This window comes from Panthera onca, chromosome E3 (assembly GCF_046562875.1).
Source record: "Panthera onca isolate mPanOnc1 chromosome E3, mPanOnc1 haplotype 2, whole genome shotgun sequence".
In the NCBI taxonomy this organism is placed as follows: Eukaryota; Metazoa; Chordata; class Mammalia; order Carnivora; family Felidae; genus Panthera; species Panthera onca.
The window spans coordinates 32,807,106-32,821,500 of record NC_138354.1 but is presented as its reverse complement, the minus strand read 5'-3'; the positions used below and the strand labels follow the sequence as shown (position 1 = coordinate 32,821,500).

General features: G+C 54.3%; 1 protein-coding gene across 17 annotated transcripts in view; it reads left to right on the top strand.

Moving 5' to 3' along the window:
- Nucleotides 1-14,395, top strand: part of CLEC16A (C-type lectin domain containing 16A) — a 202,679-nt gene that overhangs the window by 76,695 nt on the left and 111,589 nt on the right. For all 17 annotated transcript variants that reach the window (XR_009614839.3, XR_009614840.3, XR_009614841.3 and 14 more), the window contains exons 13-16: nt 4,774-4,896; nt 8,109-8,218; nt 8,966-9,010; nt 11,593-11,643. Coding sequence is in view for 14 of the 17 variants with exons in the window: in XM_060648495.3 (XP_060504478.1) it covers nt 4,774-4,896; nt 8,109-8,218; nt 8,966-9,010; nt 11,593-11,643 (329 nt within the window). In the remaining 3 variants the exon portion in view is untranslated. The remainder of the gene's footprint in view (nt 1-4,773; nt 4,897-8,108; nt 8,219-8,965; nt 9,011-11,592; nt 11,644-14,395) is intronic.

The following is a 14,395-nucleotide window of genomic DNA, read 5'->3' as shown; positions in this document are numbered from 1 at the left end:
CAGGGGATGTGGGAGGCCCAGTAGGAAGCCGCCACACCCGTCCAGGTGAGGGCTAACGTGGGTTGAATCAGCATGTTGGCTGTAGAGATGGAGAAGACTGGAAGGTTTTATGATATGTTCGGAACCTAGAAATAGGACACGCTGATAGAGTGAACGGGACACTCGGGCAACTGTTTGGGGCCATTTACGAAGATGGGGAGACAAGGAGAGGAGCGGGGCTGGGGGAAGGGAGTCCTGCCTGGTTTGGACGGGAGGGAGCACCAAAGGAGGAATCTGGGTGATGCCCGGGTCCCTGACCCTGCCACCGGTGGTGTCATTTCTAGAATCAGCGAGCGTGGGCCATCGAGCAGGTTTGGAGAGGAAGCTGGATGCTTCAGGTGTGGCACCTGGGAGCCCGGTGCCCGGGGGACCCCAAAGGAAACTGCCTAGTGGGAAGCTGCCATCTGGCTTTTGCTCCAGCCCTGGCCTGTGGGCCCAGGGTCTGCATTTGATGGGGGTCTTTTGGCTGTTGGTCGGCTGGTTTTTTGGTTAGGCAGCGTGCAGTTAGCCAGTTAGCCGCACTTAACCTTCAGCCTCTCTCTTCTAGATCCATACCTTCCAAACAGGGCCCCTAATGAAATGGTCTCTCTCCGATAGATTTTTCATCATAAGACAATTTTAACATAAAAGCAATGTTAATAAAAACCAAATGTTAGCTCAGGCCTTCCAGTAAATCATAATAGATTAGATGCTGCACCGAAATGAATACCCCACTGTGGAAAGGGTTGACCGGTTGGAGGAAGGCACTCGTTGTGATTCAATTGGGCCACATAATGAATTCTGGTTCATATCTGTAATAGCAAATGCAGCCGTCTCTCCTTTGTCAGGTCTGCAGAGGCCTGGCCCGAGGGAGGGGGGTGAGTTCTGCAGCTTGAGTGTTCTTCAAGGCTTCCCTACTCCACCCACCACCCTCTCGCACCCTCCATTTATCATTGTTTACCCGAGAGGAATCTTGGGCTTTTTGGGTTTTGTTTTATCTTGCTGAGAAGTTACTGGAACACAGATGAGAGGTATGGGAAAGGTTGAGAGGTAACAGGATAAAGGGAGGCTTTCGCCATGCAGAGAGCTGGCAAAACATCCTTCTGGATCTCCAGTGACACATAATCAGAACTGGAAGTACATTGGAAATCGGCCCAACATCTGGTTAGCTTTCGAAATAGTGGGTCTATAGTTTTCCAAAGCTGGCAATGCTTGCGTGACTACAGCCAAGGAGACCTCGGCCAAAAGAAAACAAGTTTTTTGCCCATCACTTACCCGGTGCCGTTGTGGTCTCTTTATCCAGGGTTGTCTGTCTCCGTCTTTCTCTGGAGCTTTGGTCTGGGTCTTTTCCACCCCTGTCCCAGATGGGGGCTATTGCTAAGGAGGAAGAATCCAGAAATCAGAACTTAGAGGGGAAGCTTCTGACATCATGGAGCCACACCCTTGCCTTCCATTTCGGACTTGCTGGGTCAGTTGGGAGTTCCGTCCCCACCCTCCCCCCAACCCCGTGGTCCCTGGGTGGAAATAATGCAGAGGGAGACCCTTTCTGACTCACTTGGACAGAGAGGGATCTGACCCCAGCGGGGAGGGAACCCGGAAGCGTGTGGTCTGCTGGAAGTCTGAACGTGCTCGCACATCTTCCCAGGCCATGTGAAGTACATCTGGGTTTCTGTGGAATTTCTCTATTGCTCATCACTTAAGGGTTGAAGCAAATAGGACAGTGTATTATCCACAGTGTTTACTTCAGTCGGAGTTTGGAAATGGCTTGCAGAGGAACTCAGTCAGGCTTGCAACAAAATCTGCCTTTTAGTGCCTAAAACCTGTGTGTGTGCGTGTGTGTGTGGGTGTGTGGAGGGAGTGCGTGTCCATGCACACATGTGCGCCGTTTTCCTGTTCACATGCATGTTCTGGTCATACCGTGACCTTGGCCTTGTTAATAACAACCCTCAGCCACTAATTGGTTTGAACCCAGAAGAATGAAGCTTTTGAATTGCCACACGGGCCTTGAAAGCCAAGGTCTGGAATGGGATAATTCAGAGTAATGGGGCGGCAGGGGGCGGGGGTGGTGGTTAGAGGCCACGGTGGGAGAAAGAGAGAGATGGGGAGGAAGTGAGGCACCTGGCCCAGGAGGAACTTTGGGGAAGGAACAGAGATGTTCAAAGGGGTTTTTGCAAAGTTTTGCCACGTGTCGTACGGAGTCGATCCCGTTCTCTGTCTCCCTGTTGGCCGGCGGTAAAATCCACCTCACGTAGAGTGTGGGGAAGAGTGCCTTGAGGAGATGGATCGCCTTGAGTGGCCGGGGGGCAGTGGAGACCACTCCAGAGTAGGCATGAAGGAGCACAACCGGATCACGTCGTCTCCCGCTAGCTGCTGTCCCAGGATCTTGGCGTCCAAGCCTTGCCCGTCCCTTTCCCCCAAAGTCTACCTCGTCGCTTCCTTCCAGAGTCCCCACCTCCACCCTCCGCGAGCTCTTGCCCACGCCTTGCAGCTGCTGCCTGTGAAGCTCGAGGCAAATGCTCGCTCCTTCAGGATCCTCCCTGGGTGGCGCATCCCTGAGTCGGCCCCCAAACAGAAGAGCATTTAGAAGTTAGCTGGACCTTGTCCACGTTTGGAATCTTCCTATTCTAACCGTGCTGCTTCCTTGCTCTGTGGCCTTGGAGACGTGACTTAACATCTCTGGGCCCTCCTTTCCAACTAAAGGGGGAGGTTGTGCTGGACTCTGGTCCTTTGAAGTTGTAGAAGGAACTGTTTCAGTCCCTTGGGGTTCCCCCCCCCCCCCCCCCCCCCCCGCTTCACAGAGAGTGGAGTCGCCACTTGAGGAAAGTCACGATAACCGTGGAGTGTTTTTCTTCCTGTCGAGAGAGGATTTGGCCACAGATTTCCTCATTTTTTGACAAATTCTCAGGGACTGGGGGCCCTAATAGGAAAGAGACAAAATGGAGCTCGTCATGGAAGTCCAAGAACCGGTTCAAGTCCCTGACTGTCCCGGTTCTGGTGACCACTGCCGCGTCCCCGAGGGAGCCAGCGGCTGGGCCCCTCCTGCCATCCTCGCCGAAGGGGGCCGAGAGATGGTCCGGCCCAGGAGCACTTCTCCCCTGGAACCACTGGCTGCCAGGTCCCAGGGAGCCAGAAATGGGAGGATTAGAGCGATGTCAGGATGGCGTTGACATCTCTGGGGAGGGAAAACAGACGCCAGAAAAATTTCACTTGATGTTCTTTTTACCATTTAATAAAGCAGCGTGCTTCGGAGTTAGACGTTTAGCATCAAAATGGGATCTAGAATCCGCAAATTGAATTTTCCTCGCCGTCAAGTGTCTTGACGAAGCCGCTGCTGGTGAGGCGGGAGAGGGAGAACGGCCCAGCTCCAGCCCTCAGGCCGTCCCTCACCCGTGTCATCTCCCTGGCATGGCTTAGCCTTTGGTTCGGAGCTGGAAGGAATTCAATAAAGCAAGATATATTGTTATGGTTTATTACGTCAATGCGTGTGTGGAGGAGTTACTTAGAATCCAGACAAGCAGCTCTTCAGTGCTGTCCTCCACTGTTTTGTCAAGGTTCTAAATGAAGCGTCATCTAGTACTCAAGGGGCCGTATTTCAAGAGTTCCGAGAAGTGTCACCTTCCCCCTTTGGTAGAATAACAGGAAAAGACGTGCTTCAAGCGCAAACAATCCATTCAGCTCTCCAGCCTTGGATCAGGCGAACCATTTGTCTCTGTAAGTGTATTTTTCCAGAGCCACCTTCGAAGGGGGGTAAGGATTCGGGGCCCCTCTCCGCACCTGGCCTGCTGGAGTCGCCCTCACAGGTCTTCCCCTCGCCCGGCCCCCCAGGTTCCACTTCAAGGAAAATGACACTCAGTGCCCAGCTGGACTCTGTGCCCTCGCGTTTCCTCTTCACAGCCACCTCTCCCATGTCTTGTCTGTTGTGTTTGAAACGCCGTCAGTGTTTACTGGCAGGAAAAGGATTCCTTGGCCACTTGAAGGTAGATCCGCGCCGTCGACCTCTTTGTATTTGCGCCTCTCTGTCGCGAGCGCTTAGCCCGGTCTCTCTTCGCCGACACCGCCCCTCGCCTGGTGCGGTGCCCCCCACCCACCGCCTGTGTGCTCGTCGAGTGGCCGGCCCCGCTCATCGAGTTCTCTGCCAGGAGCTTGAGGCGCACCTGCCGGGCGTGCCTGCGGTTTCCTTTCCGTCCGGTCGCTTCGTCTCCGTGTGCGTTTCCCCCACCGTGGAATGTGTCCGATTATGGGTGGCCTCTGGTGGCACACAGGCCTAGCATGAGGTGGCCGAGTGGCACGTCGTGCAGAAGTCACTCCTTTCCCGTGTCCCCCGATTATGTCCGGGAGCGTGTCACTTTTCGGGGCTGGCGTGCCTTCCGCACCTCCTAAGGATCCGCCGAGCCCTGTCTTTAACAGAGAGAGCAGGCCTGGGCCGCGATGAGTTGACGCAAGTCAACGATCCTTGACTAAAATGTAAAAGCGTTGTCTTTTTTTTTTTTAACACTGCCTGTCAGCGTGGCAGCATGTTGATTTCCAGCTTACACGTGGGGATAGAAAATGATACGTTTTGATATGTACTGATTCAAGTTCCATTTCAGAGAACTGTGCAGTGAGCTCTAGTTCAGGCAGCACCGGTCGTGGCAGAAGTCACGGAGATGGACCCCGGGTCGCCGAGGTTGGGCAGCGCCTCCTGGGGCGCCTTTCAGGATGAGCGGGGTTCTCATGAGGCGGCCCCCTGACAGCTTGCCCCTTTGTGTGTTCCAGGCATGGATCCTGAAAAACTAGAGCAAATCCAGCTCCCGGTGCCCAGTGCGGCCGACAAGACCACCTACAACCATCTCCTGGCCGAAAGACTCATCAGGATCATGAACAACGCAGCCCAGCCAGGTGCCTGGGGTGTGGCTGCTCACAGGGGCAGTAGAGTGAGAGGGACCGGGCCGCCGGACCACGCACCAGGAGCCCTGGGTCCTCGGCCTGGCCTTTCTGAGAGCGCAGGCAGATTTCAGCTCCTCCCTGGGCCACCCATACCGCTCTGTCCATCCGCGTCTTCTCCTCAGGATCTCTTCCCCCTTCCTCCCCTGTCTGTCTTCTCCTTCCACACCCAACCCTTCTTGTGCCAGTTTTGCCAGTGTGTGTGTCACCCTCCTCTCGGGGAGGCCAAGGCCACGTTTGAGCACGAACCAGCCTGAGAGTGTGCACGAGGGAAGTTTGGAAGGTTCGGATCAGGGGCCCTTGATGGTACAAGACCTGCCCAGCATGTGGCACCTGTCAGCCCAGTTCTGAGGTTTTGGCCGAGGATCCTCAGCCAAGGCAAGGGCTAGAAATAACAGGAGGGGTGACCAAGCACAGTGATTCCTAAGTGGAGACACCTTTGCCCGCAGGGGACGTTTGACAATGTCTGGGGACATTTTTGGTTGTCACAATGTGAAGAGGTGTTACTGTTGGCCCCCAGGGGTCAGGGATGCTGCACAGGACAAGTGCACAGGACAGCCTCCAATGACGTAGGATTATCTGACCCAAAACATCAGCAGTGCTGAGCTTGAGGGACCCTGATTGCCAGGCGGATTCTCTGCAGAGGCAGGGGGATGGGCCATCAGGGTGTGTGAGAGGGCACAGAAACGGGCCCAATGGAGACGTGGCCTGGTTAAGAGGGAACCACTGAGCGGTACAGTAGGAGCAGTCAGGCGACGAGCCCACGTCAGGCTCAGGAGAAGGGCAAGGGTGGGAGTCGTGATAACAGGTGAGGACTCCAGAAGTCAAGGGGCGTGGGCTCCACGAAGCGGCCAGAGCCCGGCGTGACTTCGGGGAGGGTGTACAGAGGCTTGGGGGGATGGCTCCACGGAGAAATGTTGATCGAGTGCCTCCTGCATGCCAGCCGCTGTGTGCAGATGACGAGGGTCCAGGAAGTACAGGACAGGTGTGGCTCATGCCTTCCAGGAAGCCACGGCTGGGCATCCCAGACTGCTGCGACTCCACGAGGAGATAGAATCTCGAGCTCAGGGGCGCTCGGGGCTAGAACTAACACTGTGGCACTCACAGACATAGGGGTGGTGTTTAAAGCCACGGGAGAGAAGAGAGGCATATCGGGGACCAAGCCCTGGGCCACTACAGGTATCTCAAGGTGATGAAGAGGGACAGCCAGCACGGGAGCCTGAGCCGGGTCCCACATGGAAGAAGAGGGGCAGCGAGAGAGACAGGTGTGGCTCAGGACCAAGGGCACTTGGTGGGGTCAGTTTCTACCGAAAGGTCCAGTATGGGGAACGGAGGTCGTCCCCGGGGACAGTGGCTCAGGGGGCAGTTGGCAGGGGCTCTGTCAGCAGGTGTGGCTCAGTGGTTGAGGATGGCAGAGCGTGGTCTGGGTGTTGGAGAGGAGCCTCCGGGGTGGGGAGGGACGGCAGCCCCTTAACGGGGCCAGTGGCAGGAAGTCTGCGCCTGCCAGGAGCTTGCAAAGGAAGAAGGGTCTTGGTGGAAGATCACATCCCAGTCGCCTGGAGGCGGCCGCAGGGGTGTCGTGGCTGAGCCAGGGGGGTTCCGCGGAGGGGCAGGCAGCAGCGAGACTGAGCCCCGGAGAGCTGGAGGTGGGAGGCGGGTGGTGGGTGGGCACAGCCTGCGGGGCTGTGTTCACGCTGGGCCCGTGGGGCCCTGAGAGAGAGCCTCGGAGCTGAGACCAAGCAGCCTCTCCCAGTAAATGCTTCCCTCTTCTCCGGTTCCCCTCCTGACACGTGAAGCAGGAAAAGGATGGGCAGGGAGGTGAGCACTCGTGCGTCTGCCTCGAGTTTTTCCCGGTAGCCTGTCCCGGTCCTCAGGGTTCCCAGGGCCTCAGGGCTGCAGCCTTGAGACTTCCTCCACTCTTGGCCCTTCTTCCACATCGAGCTGTCTCCCCAGAAACGAGCTTAAAGACGCAGGGAGGAGTCTGCCTAGGAGCAGGGTGCCCTCCCATCAGGCAGTCACAGATGCTTCTAGGAGCTGTGCTCCACGGGGCTTTTGGCATTCAGAGCCCCTGGAGTCCACTACCGCCCGGGGTGAAGCTTTGGACAAGTCACTTCGCTTGTCTAAACCCCAGTCTTTAGAGTGCCCATAGCGGTGGGTTTTTGTAGAGACTTCTCGAGGGAGGGGTCCGTACAGTGCCCAGCACGGTGCCCGGTTCACAGTAGCATAGCAGGTGGATCGGTCATGGACAGAAACCCATACTCAGACTGGCCGAGGCAATCCAGACAGAAACAAAACTACTGGCTTGTGTGACTTGAGGTCTTGTGTGACTTCAGTGCTGGCTTCAGGCGCAGCCGGGTACCGAAGCTCAAGTCGTTAAGACTGTTTCTGGACTCTACCGCTGTGTGTGTGCCCTTCTCTCCTCGGGCTCTGGGCCTGCCAGACATACTCTGGGCGGTCTGGGGGAAAGGGTGGGCTGTGGGGGAGGGGGTGGGCAGTTTGTAGAACCCCGAACAGAAGATTCGAAACTCCGGCAAGGGTGCGGGGTGGCCAGTGTGGATCCCGGTCTGGTGCCACTCAGGCCCCACCACTGTGCCCGTGCTGCTCTCGGCCCAGCGCGAGGAGAGGTTCTCTTGCCCGGTGGTTCCAGCACGGTGTGGAATTGAGCCTTATTGGCTGACTGGCTCCCTCACCCGTCCCTCCCTCAGTCACCGTGACCAGAGAGATAGGGCATCTGACCAGCCTGGCCGATGTGCCTGTCCCTGGGACAGAGGGGAGGGACCAGCTGCACCCAAATTGCATGCCCAGGAGTGGAGTTGGTGATTCTCCAAACGAAAGTGGGGGTGCTTGTTCCTGAAAAGAGGAAGGAACCCAGCCAAGCAGAGCAACCACAGACGGCCACTTTTTCAGCCTCCAGTAATAAATAGTAACAATCTTTTTCCTGCCTCCTCTCCCCTGATAAAGGGGGTGCAGGGGAGTACCTGGCATGGGCGGTGTGGGTACATTCTGTTGTCATTGACTGGGGAGGGGTTGGCCCGTGGGTTTCCCTCCGTGTCCCCACTGGGTGTCCAGGGCCCGTCACCTGTTAACCTCAAAGCGATAAAGGCGAGAAGCTGTATTTGAGGGCTTCCCGCCAGGGTGTGCGAGGCTGACCCAGGTTTCCTGTGCAGATGGGAAGATCCGGTTGGCGACGCTGGAGCTGAGCTGCCTGCTCCTAAAGCAGCAAGTCGTGGCCAGCGCGGGCTGCATCATGAAGGACGTGCACCTGGCCTGCCTGGAGGTGAGGGCCCGCCCCCGCGGCCCGTGTTCCCCCGGAAGGGATGGAGGCGGTGGGCAGGAAGCTGCTGGATCCGGATCGGAGCCCCAGCGTCCGCGGCACCAGTGAGAAGCAGGGCGTAATGGCCCCGATGCCTCTCTAGAAGAACTGCCCTTCCTCCGAGACTGGCCCGATGAACCTGCCTAGTTACTGAATTTGTGTGGTTTCTGTTACAGTTACCGGCCTTATATTTGTCACCGGAATTGTATTATTCTCCTTTTGGCATTACAGAGATTTTATACATATTCAAACACACGCACGCTTCTTATTTACTTACGGTTTATTGTGCCAATACCTGCATCTGTTGTTTTTAAATAGTTTTTATTGCCTTTCCCCTTATTTTTCATGTTTATTTGAGAAAATTTGGAAAGTACAGGGGGGAAAAAGTAGCAACCCGAGTTGACGCTTTGCTGGGTGTCTCTCCAGATACACACACATGTATAAAAACGGAGTCACCGTGGCCATATTTTATAACCCGCTGCCCCCACCTAACTCGGTGTTACCACCTTCCCCTGTCACCGCCTTGAATCACCTCTCTTTTGCCCTGTTTTTATTTTGAGCTCACCCTCCCTCCCTCTCACATTACGAACCACTAGATAGATTTAAGGAGATTAGCCCGGCCTCTCCCCTGTTTTACATGCTCTCAAATTTTGGAATTAGTAACTCACGCGACTCCCTGCCCTCCCTCCCCACCTCCCTCTGTTTTCACAGGGTGCCAGAGAAGAAAGCGTTCACTTGGTACGGCATTTTTATAAGGTACGTTGCCAGAGCACAGGGGACGGCAGTGTGGTGTGGGTCACGTAACTGGGACTGTAGTGTGTGGGCATACGCACGTGAAGGTCACAAGTCCGTGGCTGCTCCGTGTGCCTGTGCTTCCCTAGTGACCCGTGTGCAGCGTCCCAGTGCCCGGATGCTGTCCCAGTCCCCAGTCCCTGGTCTCCCCCTGCTTCTCTTACCAGGGCACCTGTTGAGGATTCAGTGCTACTGCGGACGGTTTACCAGTCACGTGTGAATTTGTGTATTGCTGAATTTACATATAAGTTGTGAATTACTTACACCTGCACATGACTAAGTCACATATGTAAATTAATAGGTGCATGAATTATGTTTTTCACGTAAAGTAACTTTGAATTGTATGTGAATTTATGAATTATATGCATGTACGTTATTATTTTTTTAATATTTTATTTTTGAGAGAGAGAGAGCAAGCATGAGTGGGGAAGGGGCAGAGAGAGAGGGACACACAGAATCCCAACGGGCTCCAGGCTCCGAGCTGTCAGCACAGAGCCCGACACGGGGCTTGTACTCACAAACCACAAGATCATGACCTGAGCCGAAGTCGGACGCTTAACCGACTGAGCCACCCAGGCACCCCTGCACGTACATTATTTATAGACCTGTGTGCCAGGAAACCTCGTACAGGCTTCTAGAGGTTTATCATTAGGGGTAGTGAGATTTTGTAAAGGACCACCATGACTTTGAGTAACAGAGAAATTTGTAGATTCCTCTTCGGATTCCAGATGTTTAGTTTTGAAATATCTCCTTGTGATGGTTTTGTGTCATTCTTATCTAGGGCATGATGTATTCCTTAGGGAAGCATGTAATTTGTCAGCAGTAGGTGGATTAATCCATATTGACATGGACCTAGTCCCTTCCTGGTTTTCGACCTCTGCGTCAGGTCTTTCCAGGTCCAGTTAGCCACAGTTTCCCCTTGTCGTTTGGCTGATGAGGAGAAAGGTGTTAGCGCTGCCATTTTCTTGTTGTTCAACCTCTTTGATTTTTTGTATTCTCTTTAAACTGCCATGAATTATAGGCACATAGGCACCAGAACTCTTTTCTTTGCCAGAAGCTTTTTAAGCCACTGCCCATTATTGTCCATGTTCATTGAGAGAAAAGCAGGCCTTGTAATCTAGGATCCACCTCGTCAGGCTCAGACGACCCCGTGCAGCTGCAGCATGGTGGGCACACCCAGCCAAGGGTGGACCCCCGCGGGCCCCCACGCACAGGGGAGGAAATCCCAGGCTCCCCTTAGACCATCGCAAGAGGCTTGGCCTCAGCGAGGATACACGTCCTCGGCAAAGCCCAGGAGAAAGCGGAGGCCTCACGGCTGCATTAGTCATCTTTGGGTCTCTTTCCAGGATAACTGCTCTTAGTTTGTCCCCTGCCCCCCACCCCCCACAGAAAGTCTTGCATTGCAAAAACCGAAAGACAGAGATACATAGGTAGACATTTGCCCAGAGGGTTTTCTTCACCATTAGTGAAAGGAGAGCTATATTTGAATTGCAGCTCCCTTCTCCCCACCCAGATTGTTCTTTTATCCTGTAAGTTTTACTTATAAGGTCTTACATATAATACAATCCTGTAAGGTCCTAAGTATAATATCTCAGAAGGTGTTGGATATTTCCAGGGTCGTGATTTCTGTGGTTCTTACGTGGAACTTATACTGGAAAAATGTATAAAGGATCTCTTCCATTCCCACCCTGCCCATGTATTTGTGTTTGTGGATGTGTGATTCAGGACTTAGGAGAGAGACAGGACAGTTCCGATAGTCCAGATGCATTCAGCTGAATCTCCCCTCCCCTCCCCTCCCCAGCTGTGCTCCGTCCAGTGGTGCCCATGATGACCGTGCTCGCATTTAGCAGCTCTGGCCGGACGGCGGGCTCTGTGCTCAGGTTGACCCGTGCCACCCTCACGGCGACCCGCGTAGATGTGGGCTGTCACTCGGGTCTTGCAGCGGGCCAGCGAGAGGCTCTGAGAGGTGAAGCTGGGATTCGGCCCCTGGTGTACATGTCTCAGACCCAAGTTCTTAGCCATCACAGCCCCGCGGAACTACAGAGCCTCACAGGTGTGCCTCAAAAATGAACGGACCAGGCTGTATAATTTTAGCGTTAAGTATACTTAATTACACGCTTCCTTTCCGAGGTGTGGCGCCTCCTGGTTTGAACACGGCAGCTGAGCCGGGCTTCCCCATCTCTCCCACCGTTCTTGACAAATACATGATGTTGAACACTCGCCATTTTAACCACATTTATATTTTAATTTTATGTGGTGGTGTTTTGTTGCTGTTTTAATTAGCTGCCTTGACAGAAGGGATCTAACTATACGTGCTTAAAAAAAAAGGGGGGGGAGAGAGTCGTTGAGAGGCGCAACATGATATCCGGGCTTTCGTTTGAGAGAGCGTGTGTGTTTGTGCTCACGTGTGTATTTTACTTCCTGGTGATTTTCTAGAACTCGCTAATGAGAACCAGATGGCCCCCCAAGCCGTGAAGTGGAGTTTATAATACTTTGGTGTTTATGGAAAAAATATGCATAATCTCCCTCCCTTCCTTCCTTTTTAGGGAGAAGAAATTTTTTTGGATATGTTTGAAGACGAGTACAGGAGCATGACAGTAAGTGAGGGGCCAGAAAGCACTGGCGTGGCCTGTGCGGCTCGTCCTGCGGGACCGAGAGAATTCTCACTTGGGCCTTTCTGACCGAAGGACACAGATTGGCGGGGAACTGAGTTGGAAACGGTGCCTCTGGCTCGCTGCCACTTTTGAAATCTCAGATGACACTCACTCCCCCTGTTAGGGTCGTGCCGTAGATGGGTCGGAAAGATTCACTTGGGTGCAAAATGGTCCCTGACTGAGGTCTCACGCCACGTCAGGAATGTAAAGCATGTTGTACGTAGTTCTGCCCTTGCTGCCCGCGTCACCCTGATGGGAGTGGCTGCTGTCATTCTCTCCCGTCACCGATCAGGAGGCGAGAGGCTGAGTGAGGCCCCAGGCTGCCCAGCCAGGGAGGTGAGAGCCAGGATTCCAAGGCAGAGCAGTTCCCCTGCAGTGTCCTGCCCTTCTCTGCTGGGCCCCTGGAATGTTCCGGCGTGTTGCTTGTCCTCGAATCCACGGCACCGGCTTAGAGTCCTCCCCGTCTGCCTCCGTCCGGCAGGCACGGTCATGGGAAGAGATTGGGTCACACAGCTCTCTCTGTCGTGTTTATTTCTCTGCATCCCTAACACCTGCCCCTTCGTTGGCAGTCAGTAATTAGGTGACAAATGTCCTTTTCGTGGACACTGCTCATCAAAGAGTGAAGCGATTCGGGAAGTTGCAATGAACCTCAGTGTCACAAACACAGAAGCAGCTTGCTCAAAGTGGCTCCTGGCTCCCAAGCCCATCTCACCGGGGGGTGGACTGCTGGGCCCTCACCACACCCCTGCCCTCGGCACTTCCGGGCCCTCTGCGGACAGGGAACGTTGTAAGTTGGCATTCTTCGTCTCCAGATGTGCCCGAGTAGTGCCCGGGCCTCCTCTGGTGATGTGTAGGTCACCCAGGTGCATCTCACACCTGGTGGTGGCCACTGCCCCCCATCATTCCCCTGACCCCCCGGAAGAGTGTCTCTGTGTCCTACTCTTTGTTTGGACCAGTAATGGGAGTGGAGTGGATTTAGGGATGTCTCACCCCCGGGATGTCTCCTTCTGCGTTGCGGTTCTCCACAGGTCGGTTTCCTGTTTGAAACGGGAGGCTCGTACGTCACCTGATGATGTGGAAAAGCTCGGGGTCCTAAACCCCTGCTCAGTTTCTGCTCTTGTTACCTCCTGACGATGTGACCTTCAACGGGTTGCTTCCATCCTAAGCCTTCATTTTTCCCGTCTGTAAAATGGGGCCCACAGCACGCACCCGGCCTGGATGTGTAATACCGAAGGGGTGCCTCCCATAGACGGTGTGCACGAGTGCTTGGTTCCCCTCCCTCCCACCATAGGGGCCTCCCCCGGCCTCGTTTGTCTGTCTTGTCGCATGTTCATTGTGTGTCCTGCACGGTGTCTGGCACCCCAGAGAACCTGAAAGGGGGCACACCCCATACCTGAAAGTCTAGTCCTTAGGTCAGACTTCAGGAACCAGTCGCTGAGCTAAATGAAGCAGAGATAGGCCCTTGGGTGCTGCTGATGTGCTCACGGAGACCCTTGTGCTAAATCCAGGCCTTCATTTTTGACCCTCATTCATTTCTGAATCACCTCCTGTCTAATGCAGAAGGTGTAATGAGGGCAGCCGTCTGCTGTTCTGCGGAAGGTGGTGGAGACAGGTGGGGCAGCGCGGAGGGGGCTGCCAGGGGGTGGAGGGCAGGCCGGAAGGCACTGCCGGAAGGCGATGCCAAGGGCGGCCCCGGGGCAGGAGATGGGGTTCTGTCACCCTGCCCTGGGATAAAGGGACTTGGGAGGAGGGACCCCAGGCCTTTGGAGGAAACTGCTTACAGCGGCCCAGAGGAAGAGGCAGGCAGGGTGTGCTGTCTCCTTGGCTGCTTAGCACAGACAGCTGGGCCCTCACCACACATGCGTGTATAGTTAGCTGTGTGTTTCAGGAGGGAAAAAAAGTGATAGGATTGAAGCCCACCTTCTTTAAAATAGATAGGTAGATAGATAGATAGATAGATAGATAGATAGATAGATAAAGGGGTGCCTGGGCGGCTTAGTCGGTTAAGCGTCCAACTCTTGATTTTGGCTCAGATGATGATGTCACAGTTCCTGGGATCAAGCCCCATGTCAGGCTCTGTGCTGACAGCACAGAGCCTTCTTGGGATTCTGCCTCTCCCTTTCTTTTTGCCTCTCTCCGCTTGCTTTCTATCTTAAAATAAATAAACATTAAAAAAAAAAATCAGTCACATATTAAAAAAAAAAAAAAAAGACACCTAAAACAGCATGTGATGCTTGAAGCAGTAAAATTAAATCTCTAGGACATTTACCTATATAGGAAATGTCATTCCTTTAGGGTGTCTGGTAAATGAAGTGTCTCTGTCCAACGATGCATGCACATTCAGTGTCAGTACTGAGGCAGCAAAGTTCCAGGAGGGGAGATGTTGTTACCATTCATCGTAGTCATCAGAGAAGACTTCCTGGAAGTGGTGTGGAGCTAGGCAGACAGTCCCGCTCCTGTCTGGCCCAGCGGCTGTGGGCATACGCGCTTTCTCAGGGCTCGGTGTTCCCCTCTGTAACACGGGACAGCATCAGCACTCCCGTCCAGTGGTAGGTGAGCCCCACAGGTGCCCGGAACTTAGTAGGTGCTCACTGCGTAGCTTTGTTTTTCTGATCCCAGCTAAGATGCTGAGCGGCTGAGGAAGGAAGTAGGTCGGTGGTCATGTGGCAGGAGTCGTAGGGCGTCTGGAGCCAGC